At 42.6% G+C, this 21,932-nt stretch overlaps 1 protein-coding gene across 9 annotated transcripts in view; it reads left to right on the top strand.

The window, feature by feature from the left end:
* Positions 1 to 21,932, top strand: part of JARID2 (jumonji and AT-rich interaction domain containing 2) — a 275,051-nt gene that overhangs the window by 143,071 nt on the left and 110,048 nt on the right. The window contains exon 1 of one of the 9 annotated variants that reach the window (XM_009450551.5): positions 12,724 to 12,855. The exons of the other annotated variants lie outside the window; for them this stretch is intronic. Within the exon in view, the coding sequence (XP_009448826.2) occupies positions 12,789 to 12,855 (67 nt within the window). The 5' untranslated portion in view covers positions 12,724 to 12,788. Of the gene's footprint in view, positions 1 to 12,723; positions 12,856 to 21,932 lie in introns of those variants that run through there. 9 annotated transcript variants of the gene reach the window in all.

Consider the following 21,932-nt stretch of genomic DNA (forward strand, 5'->3'; position numbering starts at 1 on the left):
ATTTAAGTAGCTTTAATTACTATCAGATTTATTGTAATGGACTAGGGTAGTTTTGCTGTGCTTGTGAATGTCTTAGATCTGATTTCCCTCAAATTTAGAGGGCCCTTTACTTAGCTTTTGGAAATAACCTGTTATTACTTGAGCCACTTTAAATGTTTAGAGTCCTGTATGGTATATCTTTAAAAGCCAGAAGAGTGATTACTAGATATGCTTCTGGGAAATTACCCTACAGTTCATAAATCCCTTAATTTACAATTTGATTTTTAAGCTCACCTGCTGCCAAATCTCATCTATCCTTCTAGCTTCCTCTATAGGCTTTAAAATGTTTCTGTAGAGTCCCAGATTTAGGTTCTTCATAATTTCTTTCCCAAGGATGATAAAAACAGTACAAGTCTATCGTTCAAGGAGGTGTGGGGATGAGGAGAGAAACATGAGCTATTTTATAATATATTATAAAATGTATATATAATTTTTCTACAACAAACTATATATAATATAAAATATATAAATATTTTATAATATTTTATATTCGCCAGTGACATCCCATTCTTGATTATAAACTGGCAAGGCCAAACCTGTACCCTGCCATTGACATCCAAGGAGAGCTGTCTCTTGTGTATCATGGTAACTCATGCCCCGCATGCTTTCAGACCCCATAGCTTCTCTCCCTGACCTGTTACTAGTGTTCTTGCTTCATTTATGCTTTGGAGCTAATGGCTGGTTCAGCTCTTTCTGTGTATACACAGAAAGGTTGTCTTCCTGTGTGATCTGCCCTGCCCTTGTCATCTGGGTAATCCTTAACTGAGTCCCTGTTTTCTTTTTGCAGTTAGGTGGGTGCCTGTTCATGCTTGGTACTGCCGTCTTGGTGACGGGGAAGGCCACGTGCAGAGGCTCCCAGGCTAGCTTCTGGTGGTCTCTGAAGTGGTAGTCCCCTTTTAGCTTTCCATGGCTCTCAAAGTTATGCTGCCATGTGATACATGAAGGCAGTCCAAGGTCTCCATTTTGCAATCATTTAACTGTCTTTTGTATTTAATCAATTTATTTAACTGTTTGTTTTTATTTTTTCTGTTGCCCAGGCTGTAGTGCAGTGACACGATCTCAGCTCACTGCAGCTTGCGTGCACCGCCCCCAGCAGCCCTCCCACCTCAGCCGCCTGAGTGGATGGGACTATAGGCACGTGTCACCGCCTGGATGATTTTTAAATGTTTTGGTAGAGATGGGGTGTCACTGTATTGCCCAGGCTGGAACACTGTTATTTTTGATAGTCTGCTTCCATCCCATGTGATTGGGGTTTTCACCAAGGGACCCATGCTTTTGAATGCTTATTTGAAAAATAGCATCTTGCCTCCTTTGAGAGTGAATTTAGAAGAATGAATCTAGAGTGATCTGTTCCCTAGGGGCTCCCCCAGCAGTGTACCCTCCATGAGATGACTTTGTTCCTAGTGTCATTTAAAAGGGCCTTCCAGTTTGCTCAGTTGGAAAGTGTTACAGAGTTTTAAAGGGTGAGCTGGAAGGCTCTCAGCTGGCACTTTCTGAATCCCTCTGAGGAAAATGTTGGCAAACTCTTCACTCTGCCTGAACTCTTTTTATAAATGGAGAAGCCAGGAGTTGGGAAGCCACCACACAAAGTGAGGTCGAACCCTCTGTGGAAACGTGTCATTATCCTAGCTAAGACAGTGGACTATTTTGTGGTAATATGATGGTATGGACCCCCTCCCACCCTTTGATGTTTTGATGTTTCAGAGAGCCCTTCAGTTCATCTTCCTGCTACCAAAAATAGAAGTGTGTAGTGCAGCAATTTACAGTGTATTTCTATTTTTAACTGGAGAGACTTTTTTCCTAGAGATGCACATGGCTTTTAGTTTCCTTCTTTGACAACTTAAATGAAGAGGGCGGTGCTTGAGTGCTTTATTCAACAGGTGTCCCACCTTCTAAGGAAAGTCCACTTTTTTCACCCCCTGCCTCCTGCCCTTCCCTGTTTCAGAGAACAAGTTTCCACAGTAAGGAGGAGGAACTTGCCTTTGATTTATTCTCATATTTGTTGTCATCTGTCCACTTGCATTTCAGTCTGATGAGAAACCCAAGGTGAGTGCGCCATGGAGCTCGAGAGGTTTCCATGCTCCTGAGCTGTCTGACTGCAGAGCCTATAGCCACTTCTGCCTAGTCCCCAGAGAAGCCTAGATATGGAGAAGAACCCAACAGTGCTTGTTGGTGTGGGGTTCTCTATCCGTTCATCGCCGCACTGCCGCACACTCAGGTCAAGCAGGGACGTCCTTCTTAGCTCTGTCCACGTTGTGCAGCCCATGCTTGGTGCTTCTAGCCTTCTGGGGTCTCCCTTCATGGACGAATTCCAAGGGAATAGGTTAAGATTGCCATCAAGTGGCTGTTCTTGGTAGTGGATGTTGACATCCCTGCTGGCCGATTTCTTAGCCCCTCTGTGAGAAACTCTGTGCCTGTCCTTTTGTGGGGGTAGGCAGTTGTTGACAGAGCTCAGGACATCTCTGGAAACGCAAGCTGGGCCTTCTCATGTGTGCTCTGTAAAACTGAAGGAAGACTGGGTTGTCCTTGGATCCATGAATACAGACCATCAGAGATATCCTGGAGAGAATGGCTGGGCATCTACCCTCCTGCCAGCTCAGGTCCAGCTGGAGGCCGCAGTCCTCCAGCTCTGCTAGTGGAAATTGTTGATCACACTGTCATCCCTGTAAGTATAGCCCAGGGTCCCACCAAGGGTTCAGAAAACCGACAAACTTGATACCACCATCTGTTTGGTTTGTTGTTTTCCGTCTCAGAAAATGGGATACTAATTTTTTTTCCTCAGAGGTGGTATTCTTATGATGAATGCAGTTGATTTATTTCAGGTTCTTAGTGCCTGGAAGAATGTAAACATTTAAAAGGGCGATCATTATTGAGGTTGTAGATATACAGTACCCCGTGACTTCCTATTTGTGCTGTAGCTTTGTCATGAAGCAGGACACCTAAGGAACGATTTTCAAGTTGGTTTGCCCCCTTCTAGGTTCTGAATGCCAATGTCTTGTAATTAGGCCTCACCCTAGGACTTGGCGAGCTGGGAGTGCTGCGGCCCTGACAAGCATGGAAGGAAGGATTGCCTCTCTAGTTTTCCCCAGCAAGGCATCCTCAGCGGTGTTGGTGAAAGCTGCCCTGTAGGTGTAGTTGGTGTTAGGTTTGTATAGGAGGGGTGCCCCACAGACTGTTGGGTTCTGAAGTCTCTGAGGAACCCTAGTAGAGAGTTTCAGAGCCAGCATGTGGCATGTAATGGAGGCTAGATCTGTGCCAGCTGGGTCAGTGGGGAGGCCTGAGACAGACAGAGGGGAGAAAGTGACTGTGGGAGAGCATCCGATGGGAACAAGCTCTAAGTTAGGGTCAACAAAAGAAAATTCTTAAGGCCTATCTATTTTAGGCAGCTTTTTAGAAATGATAAAGGCTGTGTTATGCAACCATTCACTTTGCAATCTGTCAAATCATATTAAACCAGAATTCCTGGACTGTAGCCATCTCAAGCAATATTGAATGCATCAAAAATTTGATATGTTGGAATGGGCACTGACATTGGATCGTAATTCTAGTTCTACCAGTAACTGGGTGTCTAGGAGCAAGGCATGCCTTCACTGGCATCCTCCTTAGGTAAAACAAAACACTAGATCTCTTTGTCTCATTTGGTTTTGTTTCAGTGGTGAGTGGCTTTGGGGTGTTGAAGGCATGCTCCTGCTCTCCCACTTTGGTGGCTCTATCATGCTTTTGGGTCAGGGAAGCATTTGGATGCTTTTGCAGAATGTGGAGGGAAGCGAATGAGAAGTATTCTGGAGGAAATGTGCCCTTCATGGCTACTGACCCTGTCCTTTGGTGTGTGAAGGCACCAGTGCAGTGATCCCAGAGTGGTGTGTGTGTGTGTGTCTGGAGGTGGCAAAATGTGAGTCCAACTTGGCCTAGGTTTTAGTGGCACTTTGTCCAGAGTATTAGTTGATGATTGCTGTCCTTCCTTTACTGTCAAGCCACATTAAGGTGGCCTAAAACCATTTCTAATTAAAATCACCCTTTGGGATATTCGTTTGTATACGAAGTTTTCCCTACAGTTTTTAGTTTTCTGAATAAGCCTGGGGCTCTTTAACAGTTCCAATCTCTATTTCCCCTTCTCCCCTCCCCTACAAGCTAGACTGATTACCACCTCGAGCCATCTGCTGCTAAATTTAAGGTGATTTGTCAGCCTGCTGCTGCGTTTGCCCCCTGAAAAGGATTCACCTTCTGTCCGACTTGCCCTGTTTATGGGGGAGGTAGTGAGGAGGGGGTTCTAAGCTTGTAACAGGGGACGACAGAGGGATGAGGGACTGCTGCAGACATGTTGGTCAGCATGGTCAGCATTATAGGTCATTGCTATCCATTAGAACTGTGTGTGATGTTGGAAACGTTCTGTGTCTGTGCTGTCCTATATAGTAGCCACTAGCTACCTGTGATGCTTGAACTTTTGGAGCTTTGCTGTTGTGATTAAGAGACTTTTTTTTTTTTTGAGTCAGGGTTTCGCTTTGTTGCCCAGGCTGCTGGAGTGCGGTGGTGCGATCTTCGCTCAGTGTAACCTCCACCTCCCAGGTTCAAGCAATTCTCATGCCTCATCCTCCCAAGTAGCGGGGGTTACAGGCGCCCACCATCACGACTGGCTAATTTTTGTATTTTTAGTAGAGATGGGGTTTCACCATGTTGGCCAGACTGGTCTCGAACTCCTGACCTCAAGTGATCTGCCAACCTCTGCCTCCCAAAATGCTGGGATTGTAGGCGTGAGCCACCATGCCTGGCCAAGAGACTGAATTTTGTATTTGATTTAGTTAATGTAAAATTAAAAAGCCATGCGTGGATAGAGGCTATCAGTAGTGCAGCCATAGAGACAGGATACGCATGAAATGGTGGTGAAATTCTTCCTGTGTATCCCTATGCTCTGTTCTTGCTTTTGGCAGGAAGTCTTTCTGGGTATTCCTTCAGCTATCCTCATGGTGTGTTATGTAGACAATTCTGACAAAGTTAAAAAAAAAATTGATATTTTACTCAAATGCCTTTTAGTCTTTTGGGCAATGTTAGAATATGTTTGCCCATAGTATCTGTGCCACTATATTGAGAAAATAATAAACTACAGCCTAGCAATTTATTGCTGAGTTCAAAATTATCTTTGTCTACCTTTGTCATTTACCTTATGTAGGTTTTCCCTTAGCTCCACGTAAATAATGTTGGTAGCTCCATCTCATTTCCATCATTGAGTAATTCTCTTGTGATTGACTCTACTTCTGTGCTGTTGACACAGCCAGTTTCCCTGTGATACCATGTAAATTTTAAAATTGCCTTTCACCATATTACTAAAGAAAGTCATCTGAATTGTGGAAAAATTCAAGATTTCAGAAAACTGTAAAAGATTGCCACTGGAGAGAATACCATAAATGATGTTCCATATTTATCGTTGCAGCACTTGGGTTATTTCTGGTCTTCTCCATGATGTATGAAGCTTTTAAGGAAAATGCCAGGAAGAATATACACGAAATTGTTAACAGTGATTACTGGTATATTGGGACTTGGATGATTTCACTGTGTAAATAAGAGGAGGAGGATTCTAGGTAGTTTTGACATTTATTTAAATGTTTAGTAACAGAATGAGGTTACCTTAGCAGGATATAAAAGGCACATATTTTGAGAAAGATGCAAAACTGCTTTAGTTACAGAAACAAAATCAGCCTCCAAACAAAAAAACAAAAACTGTAAAATTGTAATTAATAAAGGCCCAAGTATCTAGAAAACATCGTATGTCTAGATTTCTGCTTGTTAAATTCAGTGCTCGTGAAATTATATTTCATCTGAAAATCTGAAGATGAGGTCTTCTACTTCCCAGGAATTTCTCATTTTAATCAGTGAGTGCTGAGATCTCATAATTTATTGTAAAGTATATGAGCTATTTCTAGTCTAATAATTTCAAACATAAAGAGAGTTCTTTGACACATTTGCCTTTCCCAGAGAATGTTGAATGTTAGGTGCTTTGTACGTAGGGTGGGACTTCCCAGATAAGAGCACCTCAGGCTTACGCAGCCCTGGATTGGCCTTGAGACACAGCTTACTCTTTGACAGCATAAATGCAATGCAGCATTGGAGGGTTATTGAGATGAGCAAGGCGAATGCAGTGGCTCATGCTCATAATCCCAGCACTTTGTGCGGCTGGGGTGCCTCGGGAGGATCGCTTCAGGCCTGGGCAGCTTGGCGAAACACCATCTTCACAAAAAATATAAAAAATTAGCTGGGTGTGGTGGCGCCTACCTGTAGTACAGCTACTTGGGAGGTTGAGGTGGGAGGATTGGTTGAGCCCGGAAGGTCGATGCTGTAGTGAACCTAGATTGCGCTACTCGACTGCAGCGTGGGACACAGAGCAAGACCCTGTCTCAAAGCAAAACAAAAGATGAGCAAGACTAAATCTTCTTCTTGAAGAAACATGACAGTTGGGTAAATGTTACCTTTGTACGTTTTGAAATTGTACTGGAATAACACCTGTCAAATGGAAAGAGGAGCAGGCGCTCTCTAGGCAGAGGAGAGAATAGTCAGAAAAGGGAACAGCATGTGCAAAGGCCTCGAAGCTCCAAGGGTCAAGTAGTGGAGAGAATGTGTCAGCTGCCACACATGCAGGACTCAACCCAGCTACCCCAGTGGCTTCATGCAGTAATTCAGAACCAAAGCATTGCTAATCGGTCTATTGCATGGCCCAGGAAACCGACGTAGAATAATTCCTTTTTTTTTTTTTTTGGGAAATGGACATAGAATTTAAACCAGTCAAAGAAGCGACAAAATAATTAAAACAAGCTACATAGAAATTTTTGCTTCTGTCATTAATTTGTTGTATTAACCAACAAACTAATTATTAGAAGCAAATCGTTGCTTCTGTTATTGGTTTGTTAGTATTAATTTCTAGAAATTACTGGATTACAGATTTGTTAACCTCCATTTCCAGGTTGCTCTTTTGAAAGATTTTATCAGTTAATCACACTAGCAGCATATGAGAGTACTACTTTTGTCAGAGTCAGAAATTCGAAAAGGTGATTACTCACTCTTCAGTTTTGACCTATCAGCCCTTTGTTTCAATGCTTTTTTGGGGGGTGGTGGGGGCACGGAGTTTTTGCTCTTGTCGCCCAGGCTGGAGTGCAGTGGTATGATCTCAGCTCACCGCAACCTCCGGGAGTCCTGAGTAGTTGGGACTACAGGCGTGGACCACTGTGCCCGGCTAATTTTTTGTATTTTTAGCAGAGATGGGATTTCATCGTGTTAGCCAGGATGGTCTCGATCTCCTGACCTTGTGATCCACCTGCCTCAGCCTCTCAAAGTGCTGGGATTACAGGTGTGAGGCACCATGCTTGGCCTAATTTTGTGTTTTTAGTAGAGATGGGATTTCTTCGTGTTGGTCAGACTGGTCTCGAACTCCTGACCTCAGGTAATCTGCCCACATCGGCCTCCCAAAGTGCTGGGATTACAGGCATGAGCCACCGCTCCCAGCTCTGTTGCCAGGCTGGAGTGCAGTGGCGAGATCTCAGCTCACTGCAGTGTTCGTCTCTTGGGTGCAAGTGCTTCCCCTGCCTCAGCCTCCCGAGTAGCTGGGACTACAGGTGTGCACCACCATGCCTGGCTAATTTGTTGTACTTTAGTAGAGACAGGGTTTCATCATGTTGGCCAGGATGGTCTTAATCTCCTGACCTTGTGACCTGCCTGCCTTGGCCTCCCTAAGTGCTGGGATTATAGGCTTGAGCCACCGCAGGTGGCCTCAGTGCTTTTAATATACAGTTTTCCTTTCTTCACTATTCCTAAGTAGGTAAACAGCTTTTTTGTGATTCTGGTTCAATTTTACTTTATACTATTGAGTAATGTTTTCAAAATATTCTGAAAAAGGTTGATCATCTTGTTTGACTTGGCATTATTTCTGTGTTCACCTTTTAAAATTCATTAACCGGATCACCTTCAAATATGTTAAGTACATTTTATTATGTGTTTCTTTTTCCAGCCAAAAAGCCAACAATATATATTGAACCAAAATTTGAGTGTTTTATTACCATGAATGCTTGTAGGTAGCCCTGTATGTTTACAGTGTAGCACAAACCCTTTTACTTGTGTAATTAATGCCTCCAACACCAGTGTTGTCCTTATTTCTATTTAACAGGTGAGGAAACTGAGGCAGAGAGAAGTCTTATGATTTTTCTTAATCATTCTTAATCATAGCTGTGTGTGCTATGATCCACTAAGGTTTTCAGTGCAAGGTGTTTATCAAATAAGTCAGTATTTTTTAATTTAAAAAATTCATGTAGAATACAGTAGTCCTCCCATATCCATGGATGATACATTTCAATACCCTCCGTGTATGCCTGAAACTGTCGCTATTACCAAACCCTATATATACTGTGTTTTTTGCTTATACATAAATACTGTACAGTGCAGATCATTCACGTCCTGGGCAGGATAGTTCAAGGTTTCAGCATGCTGCACAAAATGGTGTGCAATTTAAAAGTTATGAATTGTTTATTTTGGGGATTTTTTAATTTAATATTTTCAGACCTTGGTTGACCATGGCTGACTGAAACCTTGGAAATCTAAAATCCGGATAAGGAGGGCTACAGTGTTGGCTTTTTTGATAGCTTCTGAATTGGAACAACTACTTTAATTGTAGCCTTAACAACCCAGTTAGTTTCACGAGTTTGCATACCGTCACCCAGTCCGGGTCACCCTACTATGTTCTTGTAATTATTGGTATTATTTTATAATTGTACGGTGTGGCCTTGTTGACATGTTAGCTATCGGGCCAGCCACATGCATTACAAAGTTCAGCACTGTTGGTGTTTCAGGAATTACCAAGCCTTCTTGGAAAGCATTCAAGCCAGACTGTGTGTACCTAATTCTGGTTGGTATAGTGCCAGTGTATTAACTTTTATTTAAATAAAATTCCAACAGGTAACATTTATTATTACTATACTGCTGTCACAGAGTGCCCACACTTTAATGATGTTTTTGAAAGTCAAATATTAGCATAGTAGATCACCTTTCTGCATTAATTTTTATCACACCCTATGTGACATGGTCAATACTACGTAATTTCATCCATATAACACAGAAATATCATTACAAATACATGGCTAATGCTGTATGATCATTACAATTCTGTATTATGTGAAATTCTCTGGCATCATAACCTTGTACTCTCTTCTATCATACGACAATCCACACCACCCTACCCCTCCTTTGCGATTAGTAGTTTTGGGGAAATTATTAATTGCCTGGTACTGAAATACCAAGGCACCAACTGGGGTTGGTCCTGGGGTTGAGGTGATAATTAGGTGGATGGCAGCCATGAACCTGGGTGTCTGCATAGAATTACTGTGAATATGAGATCCCATCTGAAAATTCTGACTTCTCCTGAATTAGAGTTAGTAGAGTTCCTTGGTCCCTCTTGTGACATGTTATAGAAGGTCTTTAAACATTTTGAGATTCCAGTGGTAACATTACTGGTGCAAAATCAAAAGTTGACACCTGCTTTGGAAACTGATTTGCCATTCAACTTGTAAATTTGAACATTTGCATATCCAAGGATATCTACCACTTCCAGTCCCAAATATTATCTAAGAGAAACTCTAGTGCATGATTTCCAGGAGACTTGCAGAGAGGAATTGCAACATGGTTCATGATAGCAATAAACTAGAAGCGCCTTAGATGCCCTTGGACATGAGAATCATGGTGGAATACCCACCATTCATCAGCTGTGTAGTATTATAAATACTCCATTGTGTAATAATGAAAATGGATAGGCAAGCGATATAATAAGCAAGGCCACGGATGGATCTTAGTAACTTGATGTTGAGTTGGAAAAAACCCAATTCCCATTGGAACCTGTTTTGTAAAGTTTATAATCAAATGCGGTGAAACAAAATGCTATTTATATATGTTTATGTTATAATATTAAAAAGTTAGCACATAGGCAAGGCTTTAGGGTATGTTTGAGTAGTTTGGTTTGGCTGCGGGTTCACAGATATTCTTTATATCCTTAAAAATTAAAGTGGATTGATTATTCAGAGGACTTTCGTTTAAGATTTATGACTTGCTCTGATATTTCACTATTGAAACTTAGATGGTGGTGCCTTCAGCCTATTAATGAACATGGATGGAGCAAAGAAAAGTTCTTCCCCAGTCTTTCCGCCCTCTGCTCTTTCTTGTCTTTAAATATTGTAAGTTGTGTTGTTATTCCTAAATTGAACCCATTTCTTAGTGTTATTCTTGGTCTTCCAGAGGATGCTGTGAGTCTAATATGGTAGTTTGCATGTTTCTTCTTTAGTAGGGGACCAACATTTCATGTAAACAGTCTAAAACTTATGGCTATTTACAATGGAGAGTTTTGTTAAGTCTCCTTCCCGGCCTGACAGACACAGGACTGACTCGCATGTACTGTGTTTTAGGAAATATTGCCTGCATGATCAGGAAGTAATGACGATGGTCAGGCTTTTCTTATTTCTTAAAATTTAAATACCCGTTTCTCTTTAGTTGAGTAGAAGAGGAGGAAGCAGTGGAGATAGGAAAGGGGCAGATAGTGTTTTATTAGTGCTGATGCCTGCGTGCACTCTGAGTGTTTGAGTGACAGAACTGGGGGTGTTCAGGAAAACCACTAATCATACGTGATTCTGAAACTTCATTTCTGGCCAACTGTTTATGTCTCGGCGTTTCTACTTTTCTTACCAACCTTGCTGAGAATTAGCATAATCAGAATATCTGCCTCAGGTCTCCTTTCCAATTCTCTGCTTTGGGTGCTGTTGATCATTGAAGCAGCCAAAAGACATGTCCCAGTAGAAGGAAGAGGAAAAAGGCCAAATAGTCATCCCCCGAATGTCCTTTAATTGACTCTGTATGACTTACGCTGTAGTGGGGTGCATTCCAAACACTTGTTCGCTGTTAACAGGAACGTGCTGCACTGTAGAGCACTAAATAAGGGTCTGCTCTGGGGGCTCACCCTGGCAGCCATTGGAGAGCACCTCTTCTCCAGCCTTCTATGTTCTGTAGGGAATTGTATATTGAGGTTACCCCACCCCTTCTTCCCCAGTGCCACTGGGTTCTCAGATAGCCTTCCTGTCTGTTGAGACATAGGAGCTACCTCTGTGACCTTTGCTAAGAGACAAACTTGTTTTTAGCCACAGTTTCATCATCTATGAAGTGGGGGAATTGTAGTAGAGTATCTCTGAGGCCCTATGTATAATTATGATTTTAAAGTGGTGGATATCAACTAGACACTAAGGAGGACCATCATCTACCTTCGTGATGTCTGTGTGTGTGTGTGTGTTTATGTACATGTATATACATATTTATGTTTATATATTTTTGATGTAAGAAGTTGTGGCATGTTCATGAGCTTTAATTATTTAGGAAACAAGAGTTGGCCATTGTGGAGAGAATACCCGCTAGCCTGGGTGACTTCACTCCTGAGCAAAGTTGACATCTACCTTCAGGGTTTTTGTGAGGTATAAATAAGTTACTGTGTGTGAAGTATTAGAACCCAGAAGGGCCTCGTTAGATGGTTCCACAACTAGGAAAGAAGAAACTGAAAGTACTAGTAAGGCATGTTTCCATTTCCTCTGGATGCATCTGAGGAAAACTTCCAGTGCCATGTGGACTTGGCCACCATCTTGCTTCCCTTGGAAGGGCATGAAGAGAAGCGTGTGGTAGTGTTGAGAGCATGTGTTTTGGACATTATCATTGCTGGTTGAAGTTCAAAGAAAGGCTTCAAGAGAATTGACTTTAAAAATCAAAAAGCTATAACATATGAAAGGAGATGTGTACTCCAGTTGTCTGAGGCCAGGGAGCTGGCCAGCCCTCAGTTGGACTCCTGCCTTTTTCACCCCTCCCAGCAGCTGCCAGACCACAGAGCCAGTTCTGTGAAAGATCCTCAAGAAACAATGAGAGAAAACAGCTTCTGTTTGATTAGATTAGATCAATTTATGTGCCTCGGGGAGGGGCCTGCGCAGGGCAGGGGGAGGGGTGCCCCTGTGTTGTTGTTGGGGGCAGCGGTGGCCCATGCGGTCACTTCATAAGTAATGAGGCTCCGTGGAAGCTGGAATCAGAGTAAGGGGGAGGGCGGGCTGGAGGAGGAGCATGTGGAAAGAGATTTCTGCAGTCTGTCTGGAGAGCTGCCCAGGTTTCCCAGCCAAAAAAACAAATAAAAATAAATAAAAGGCAAGTGCTGAATGACACAGATTATGATATTAAAAAGGGATGCCATTGAAACTGCGCCCTGGAGTCCGCTGTCTGTGGGGGTGGGGTGTGCTTGGCAATGGGGTGGGGGCATCTGACCGGCTGGGGACACAAAAGTGTGCACAATTAAACTGTGAATGTCCCCCTCCCCCCCCATATGTCAGAAATTCTATTCTTCGGATTTGTCTGCATTGCAGGTTGGGGAAATGGCAGGATGAAAAGCTAGTGACTCTTTTCCTTTTTCTCATTTTAATTTATCAGGGTGGGGGGAGCCAGCCGGAGACCCCTCCTCTTTGGTGTTCGATTCCCTCCCTTGCACATAAATAACCTTCTCTCCTGGCTGCCTCCCCTCCCCCTCGGCCCCATTGCTGTTCTGGCCGTCCTATTGCCGCGCGGAATCTGCACTGCCGCTTGCTTATTACGTACAGGGGAGGATTGTTGACAAGTGCTCCGGAGCCTGCCTCACTGCGCTCTTCCTCCCTCCCTCCCTCTGTCCTTCTTCCTCTCTGTCTCTCTGCAATGATCCGGCTCTGAGGATGGCTGCTCCACGGGTCTGTCAGGTGCAGTTTTTGGTGGCTTATCTTGAGGAACCTGGGATAGAAGGTCTGTTCCTATAAATAAAAGACAAACCAAATAGCTCTAGATTTGTTTCAGGCTGGTATGGCTTTTGTTGGAGAAATAGGCCTTTGTGGGTTTCCCTGCTGGGGTCCTGATTAAATCCATTGTGGATGGCAAGGTGCTATATATATATATATATGAGAGACTATGTAAAAAGTGTTGCAATTTGCTTAATATTAATATTCTTTTAGCTTTGATATCCTCCCTAGGGGCAATGGTGGCTCCTGCAAAGGCACTGTGGAAATTTACAAGAGAGAATTAATGTCGCTCTTAAAGCATTAAGCTCTGTTGACCATTTTGGCCAAAGCTGCAGTTTCAATCAGGCTTGTATGACTTTAGACATTTCTCTGGAGACTGAATGCCATCCAGCTATAGCTGGTCCCTTTTATTTTATTACCAATTTATCTGATCATTTCCCAGCATTTAAAAATAAATGTTTGATTAAAGTTAATTAGTTCATCCTCACCATAGCTCTGGTTTCCTTCATAAACAGCATGTTTGCTTTCATTTCCATTAATCCTTTCTTTTTCTACCTCCATCATCTTTCCTTGAAAGATGGAGGAAACTGAGGCATGCAAATAGATCCTGAGACCTGAAGTGGTTCTGGATTGAGACCTAAAAGCTTTAAACTTCGAGTGCTCTTGATTCTTCTCCCGAATTTCGTGCATTAATTCATGTCTGTATTACTGTCTGTAAACACAGATGAATTTGAGGAACCTTCAATGTTTGGTGCCTCAAATCTTAGCAGATTCCATGGCCACATTCCTATAGTGCTGCTTTCTGTACTGCTTCCATTCATTATATTTCAGTAGTGGAAAGAATGCTGCTCTGGGAGGCAGTAGGCCTTTCTGAAGTTATTTGTTGTCAGCAGGTTTTTTTTTTTTTTTTTTTTTTTTTTTTTTACTTTGAATGGACTACTTAATCCTCTCTGAATATATTCATTTGAAAAGTAGGAGGGCAGTTGATTTCTTGATATGTGAGTGAGGTAATAAGGAAACAGGGGAACTACTGTCCCTCCTAGTCATGCTACAAAGAAAACAGAACTTAGAACTTCCAAGAGATTCCTTTTATCCTAGGGAATGAAGGCAGCCCAGAGAGGTTTCAGGGCAAAGGGTGTGGCTGTTTATTTATCTACAAATTATGGTGTCAGTCAGGACACAAAGTTTGTGGAGCTTTGCCCATTTATCATTACAGATTAGTACACAAACCGATAACTTTATGGCACTTGTCGATCGAGTTAAAGCAGCAGCTTTGCCTATCTTTGGAGAGCCTGGCTCAAATTGGATACCTGGTTTCTTTTGGTACCTTACATTTGTGGGGTAAAGATGATAGGAAGCTTTGGAGACCTAAGTACATACACACTTGTAATTACTTGAAGGTAGAAGAATATCATTAGCTATCTGTGAACATGCTGTGTTCATGGACATCTCCCTTTGAGAAGTGCAAATTCTGTGAGATGAGAAATCAAATTTGGGCCTGTTAGTTTATCTGAACACAAGACTTTCCACATGTTGGGCTCATTTATCTGTCTTAGAAAAAAATCTCAAAAAAAAAAAAAAGCCCTTGTGTTTCCGTCTCCTTCATGTGACTGAGTTCCCTTGCTCTGCAGTGATGCCATTGTTCTGCCGCTCATGGTTACACATCAGCCTAAGCCCACTGTCGCCTTGAGTCAGTTTTCTTCTGTAGGCGGCTTTTGACCTTGGAGGTGGTCAGTTCTGGGCCCTCTGTGGTGTGGAATTCTTTTCATGAGCTGATAGAAGCTCGAGTTGCATATCCTAGGGGATTCCAGGGATTTATATTTTGGTGCGTATTTATAACTGGGTTGTCTGGTGGGTGTGTGTTTGACTGGGTTGTCAGTGTAAAATTAAAAGGGTGTTGAGATGAAGTGTGGACCCAGAGCAGTTACGGCCTGGGATAGAGTAGTCATGGGATTGGACACAAAACTAGAACTGCTGATTGTAGAGCATCGTGGGTGTTTATAATTCAGTCATTATTATTATTCTAGGTACTGTACTTGTTCTGATTGTTATAAAGGTCATATTAAGGATGAAGAAGGAGTGAAGAGGGGAAGAGAGTGGGGAGGATGAGCCCTTGCCCCAAAGAAGTAACGGAGTTGTGCCAAAATGAGCAGTACATTTATGTTCACAGTGGTGATCATCAGAGTTTAAATAGCTTCTGGTCTGTTTGGGAAATCTTTCATGAAGATCACGGCTCTTTGTTTTTGTGAGAGGTTTTGTGTTGAATAAAGTTAAACTGTCAGCCTTGTTGTCTATTTTTATTTATTTTTGTTGGAGCCTTTCAGTGAGCAGTGTTTTCTGTCCCCCTGGGATTGTTGGTTAGGATGTACGAAGGGGAGATCTTTTGTCTTTTGGTGGTTCTTACTCATTTGGGGTCTAGAGAGCCAGAATGGGGCCCATTCTAGTAGTAGCAGTGTTCTGCTTACCTCTTCCTCTGAGGAAATAGGAGATGTCTGCTGGGTTTGTTCCTTTGTAGCTCAAGGCGTTTATTGCCTTCTGGGGCCCAGGGTCCTATCTTTCTCAAAGAGTCATTTACTTGGTTCTGAAATAGGAAAAAAAGGATAGAGTCAGACATTTTCCTTATCTACCCAGTGACCCAACTTTTCCATGTTAATAATGAACACTGTGTCAGGTCTTAGTATCTAACGCTTTCTCAAAAAATTGTGCATGCAAAAGAGGTGTAGATTGTTGAAGGTGTGTCGTGGGGGCGGATTCTGGTGGTGGTGAGAGAGCTCTTGTGAGATTGTTGATTTACAAATCAGTATTTACATGTGTTTTTGCAGGGGTTAAATGTAACAAAAATATGTCCCCCGCGTCCACCTATTCATCCTCCCCATTCCTGCCTCCAAATCTTGGGACTGTTTTAAGTAGTGATGGGTGGGGGTGTTTTTGGATTGTCTTTTCTTGACCGGAATGGGAAATCTCCATAGCTGATTTGACAGTAGACAAAGGGGAGCCCTAGTCGGCCCAGGGGCTGGTCTCATAAGGGAAAGGGATAATTATTTTCCATAAGCCGAGGTATGAAACCACTTTCATTTGTGCCTCGTTGACCACAAGTGTGCCACCGACATCCTGCCTCATGACTTGGCATTTGTTCTCAGTCACACCAGTGTGTTGATCTGGTGAGCATGTCAGTGGACAAGCCTGGGCTGTGCTCTGCAGACCCTGTGCCCTGCTCGCCCCTCTCCCTGGAGCTCTGTGCTCCATTGGAAGCTTCACATGCTGACCTGCATGTGTGCAGTGATGGGCAAACTCCATGTTCATATTGACCATGCCAAGCAGGCCCAAAGCCAAATCTGCCCTGGCATCGGAATGCCTACCCTGCTTAAAAAGCAATTCATTTTTTTTCTCTTTGCAAAACTTGAGTGAACATAACATTTATTTTTCACTATCAATGGCAGCAAACCATGCGTTCTGATGACCTCAGAGAGGGCCCTACCTCAGCCATGGGGGCTGCTTTTATAATTTTTCTATCATCTGAAAGTGCACACACACACACACACACACACACACACACACACACACACACACACAGAAATTGCTGCTGAAAATGAAAGCTGTCTTTGGATGCTTGACTGTTTGATATGTAATGTGATAACCTTGTCTCACAGTGACAGGGTGACAGACGGCATTGGCTCTATAATACAGAATTACCTTTTGTGCATCTTTTCTACAACAAAGCTAAATACATTGACTCACCCTAATATGCTAATGACTTTGGTGTGCTCCAGATGTTTTAGAAGCCCTGGAACAGCCTCAAAGCCCTCCTTGTTTTTCCTTTCTTTTTAACCCTTGTTTTGGGGCACTGCTTTTGTGGAATAGAGCCATTGGCTTTTCCTTTAGTTTTCTATTGTCATGTATGTGTAGCTAATGAGAGAGGACCGGTAAAACTTCGTGTCTAAAACATCATAAAATGATACAGACTACATGCTCTAGTCCCTTTTTTTTCCCCAGATATTAGAAAAGAGTTGTCTTCTGTCCATACATTTGTGTTCTGAAATCTGTCGTTCTCATCGGTTGCTTTAGAAGTTCCTTCAGCTAAAGGAATCTTTGGCCTAATTTGTGTTTCAATTATCCCATCGCCCATCATATAAGGCAAGAGGGAGATAGCCATACACTAGTAACTCCAGTCACCAAGAACAACAGGAATTCGTATTCCATTTTGATGCTGCTGTTCCAGACTCAGAAGCCTGTTTTGTTGTATTGTTTTGTGCGGTCTTTTCATTTCTTGCTAATTTGGGAGATGGGGTGAAAAGCTCCTGAATGTGCAGAGCTGCTGATGGCAGGGTTCTGTTGTGTTCAATTTCTTTAGAGTTCTCGGCTGCACAAATGGACACTGCCTTGTGGCTAAATGGTCTTGGATCCCAGACGCACTTCTCCCGTCAGCTGATGGTGACTAGCTGAGGTTGCAGGCACAGTAACCAAGCTGCCTTTACTGCAATGATTTACAATTTTCAGCTCATATTTATTGCTTTTGTGAAAGACAATAGACATGGTTTAATTTAAGTTCAACCTACTGAATATTAATAGAGGAGAACAAATGCTAATGGGATAGACTGACTCTTTGGGCCATTCATTCAATTTCCTCTGTTTAACCTCCTCTCCCCAACAAAGGTTTGTGTCGGTCGGGGTGGGGGAGGGGGTTGGAAAAATAAAAACGGTTTGAGTGTGTGAAGGAGGGGATGCCATTTCATTATTTCTCGTTGACTAAAAATAATAATTTTAACAATTGGTGGCAGGGCTTTGTTAGGGGAGAGAAAAGGCAGTACATTAGCTTGGCTAATGTTATAATAATGGCTCTGTTGCCCTGTGGCATCATATTCCATCTTGCTGACCTGGCCCTCCTGGATTGGGCAGGCTGTATGATTGGGCTTAAAACATTCAAAATGAAATGTGGTAGCCAATACAGTGGAGATTGGTCGCCAGCGGGGGGGTTAGATAAAGAAAAAGCCCAGGTTTATTCAACCATGTAGGCTGTCTGACTATTAATAAATGTAAATGTTTTCTGGGCTGATATATACAGAATGGAAGTACTCACATTGAAAAAGTTGATCACGTGCAGAATAAAGTCAGTCTTGCGCCTTCGTAAGGGCCAGTAAAATCTATGGTCCTGGCCAGGCGCGGTGGCTCACGTCTGTAATGCTAGCACTTTGGGAGGCTGAGACAGGCGTATCACAAGGTCAAGAGATCAAGACCGTACTGGCCAACATGGTGAAACCCCGTCTCTACTAAAATTATAGAAATTAGCTGAGCGTGGTAGCGAACGCCTATAGTCCCAGCTACTCAGGAGGCTGAGGCAGGAACATTGCTTGAACCTGGGAGGCGGAGGTTGCAGTGAGCCAAGATTGTGCCACTGCGCTCCAGCCTCATGACAGAGCGAGACTCTGTCTCAAGGTGGGGGGAGAGGGGAGCCTATGGCCCTTTAATTTGTATAAAGGCAGTTCCTTATGTGTGGGCCCCATTTTGTGAATCTGGAACGTGAATGTGATTCTCTTCTAGTTCAGGTACTCATTGCAATCCTCAGAATGGTGGAAAACTTGGAGTTCTTGGAAGATTTAGTTAGATAAGGGCCTGGAACAATGGAAGTCAGTACTTTGATTTCTTTTTGCTCAGTCATGCCTTATCAGAGTAGCCTTATCTGTTTTGCATTTTGCTTACATAAAATCGTTTAATATTCCTAGGTATTTTTCATGTGTAAAATCTCTTCATAAAATTACCCCTAATTTATACTTAAGCAGTTGATTTGCAGGGTGAGAGGGTAGTTGGGGAGAATATTACACATCTCTTTACATTTATGCTTCTTAGACATGCACATTTTTTCCAACCTGTTACTTTTTTGAGTCTCTGTTTGTCACGTTCGCTGATTCTTGTAACTGTGTGACATTTTGCAGGCAGGTGTCTTTTTTTTCCTGCAAAATTATTGATAAAAGGTACATGAGGCCATGTGCGGTTTTCACGCCTGTAATTCCAGCGCTTCGGGAGGTCGAAATGGGCGAGGATTACTTGAACCCAGGAGTTTGAGACCAGCTTGGCAACAAAGCAAGACCCCATGTATAAAAAAAAAAGAAAAAAATTAGTGGGGCATGGTGGTGCACACTTGTAGTCCCAGCCATTCGGGAGGCTGGCTTGAGCCTAGGAGGACTGCTTGAGCCCAGGAGGCTGAGGCTGTTGTGAGCATGTCACCGCACTCTAGCATGGGTGACAGAGCAAGACCTTGTCCCCCTGCACCCCCACCCCCCAAAAAACAAGTCCCCAGAGCAGCCAAAGCAGCATTAGTGTCACCTGGGAATGTTAGAACAGGGGACACTTGGGTGATTCGCATGCATGCTCAAGTTTGAGAATCACTTCTCTTTACAGTCACCCAGATTCATTTTGTCAGGAGGACAGAAGCAAAGCTGTCATCAAAAAGCTTAACTTTCTTACTTACTGCTAAATCATTTGTTCAGTCATTCTTTCATGCATTCACCTCTTATTCAGCTAAGACTTCAGCTGCTGTGATGTACCAAAGGGTATAGGAACCCTTCCCAGTCTTCCTGAGCTGCTCCTAGTCCTTATTTAGTTCGTTTTTTATACCAATATAGCGCTTCTTCCTCCTCGTCCTCTTCGTCCGTCACCACTCCTCGTTTTTAGGCTTACTGCAAATCCCAACTTTCTCGTTCTTGTTTTGGTATTGCAAGCTTGCCGGCTGGCTCCATTGGCTCACTCATTATCCTCTCCATGACATTCTTTTCTTCACTTACTACTGAGTGATGCATATGTCTGTGTTTGTCTGTCTCTCCTAATTTTAGATTTTGATTAACCTGTATCCCCAGTGCCCTGGCATATAGTATTTGTTAAGTAAATTAGTGGATAAATTCAGAATTGATCCCCTTTTTGCCTTCTGTACTTTATTCTCCATTATGTTATTCCCACCTTGTGCTATTGAAAAAAGGAAACTTCAGGCCAGGTGCAGTAACTCATGCCTGTAATCCCAGCACTTTGGGAGGCTGAGGTGAGTGGATCCCTTGAGCCCAGGAGTTTGAGATCAGCCTGGGCAACATGGCGAAACTCCGTCTCTACAAAAAATACAAGGATTAGCTGGGCATGGTGGCATGTGTCTGCGGTCTCAGCTGAGGCAGGAGGATTTCTCCAGCCCAGGAGGTCAAGGCTGCAGTAAGCTATGATTGCGCCACTGCCCTCCAGCCTGGGCAACAGAGCGAGACCCTATCTCAAAAGCAAAAAGAAAAATTTGAACTCAACCAAGACGATACATATTTACGATGTGCATCCTCTTTTTTTCCTTTTCAGTTTTACATCTGGTTCTTTAACCAGCATTTTTATTTTCAGTTTTCTCTATGGTAATTTATCCATCTTCTCTTTTTACAGATAAGATAAATATTATGTTCCTTGGCCAACTCTAATCTCAGTTAAATGTCGTCTGTATCCTAATTGGGTGGGGGGAGGGATCCCCCACTCGCATAGTGACACTACTAATGTGCTCTGAGTGCTGATCAGTAAAGATATTAAACTACATACGTAATTTTAGTTTCTGCAGTCACACTCAAAAGAAGTAGGTGAAATCAATGTTAATATATTTGATTTAATCTACTCCAAAACATTTCCACAATTAATATAACATTGTCAATAACATGTTACATTCTGATATTAAATTACAATTAAGTAAAATTAAAATTTATTTTCTTATCCACACTGGGCATATTTCAGGTGATCAGTAGCTGCACATGACTAGTGGCTACTGTAATGGAGAACATGGCTTCAATCTCTGAAACACTGGCCACACTTTTATCCTTGGATTCTTAGATTTCCATACAGTTGTCTCCTTTTGCCCTCACAGTGCAGACTCCCAGCATTTTCTTCGGGGGTTTTTGTATGTTTCTATTTCTGTATTGTAGTCACAACTCTTAAAGCCTCATTAGTCGAAGTGAATAACCGTGTGTTTTATTTTCAACCTCATGTTATCACTCATACTCTGAAATGATGTAAAAATAGGTAACTGGGGAAATGCAAGCAGAAACAAGCCAGGTCCCAGGGCTTTGTTGATGTGTACTGTGTTCATTCAGAATGTTTATGTATTTTTTAATCAAATACATAGAACACTGTGTTCTACATAGTGTTTAGTACAACTAACAGAAGTCACTTTCTGAGATACTTCAGTCACAAAGACTTAATACAGAGAAATGAAGTGTGCATAAAATTGGTGGAAGGACTAGAAGAGCAAAAATCAAGGGGCCACTCCGTATTTTTGGCTTCAAGATCAAGCACCGTAAAACTGCAGATGCTGTGCTAGCAGTGCTGCTCCTGCCCAGTTCTGGTTGCCTTCGAGGGTTGTGACTAGATAGTGGACAGCGGGTCTAGTCGCTGTGGACATGTCTATCAGTGGAAGCTTCTTGTTGGCAGAACGTACGTTGATGTAAGGGACTCTGAGGCTTTGTTATTCACCCGTTTCCCTATAGTGTGACCTTACTGCTGGTTAGAATACTTCCATATCAGTTAGTACACAGCTGCTTTTTAGAGCCCCCAAGGGCCTGCAGCTTCTTTCCGTATTTTGGTTACTAAAAGCACATCCATGAGCACCAAGACTCCCCTGCTTATCATCTGCTATCATAGAGAATCCTTATCCTTTGAGATGATCAAAGGCAAATCTGGTTACAATCTAATCTTATAGATGGCTATGAAGAAAAACAAGTGGAGTAGGATTTCTAGTTAATATCTAAGATGTAGCTACAAAGATAAGGATGGCTTTTCTTGTGTGGCAGGTACTGGTTCCTGCAGGCAATTCCAGAAAGGATTTCAGTATCTGTAGAGTCAATATTTACCTCTTCAAGAGTGACTAGTTTGGTAACAGATACTCCTTTCTTCCTTTCAACCCTTTAGCTGCAAAAGATGTTTATGTACTCTTTAAAAACGAATCCTGAAGTATAGTATTACAATTCCAAATTTCTGCTCAAATTTCTTACTGTTGAAATTGTTTCCCTCTTAGGCATTTCACTCTCTTTAAAGGTCTCATAGAATGAGGTTTTGCTTTTCTCCACCCATTCAAAAGGG

This window comes from Pan troglodytes, chromosome 5, assembly GCF_028858775.2.
Source record: "Pan troglodytes isolate AG18354 chromosome 5, NHGRI_mPanTro3-v2.0_pri, whole genome shotgun sequence".
Taxonomy (NCBI): domain Eukaryota; kingdom Metazoa; phylum Chordata; class Mammalia; order Primates; family Hominidae; genus Pan; species Pan troglodytes.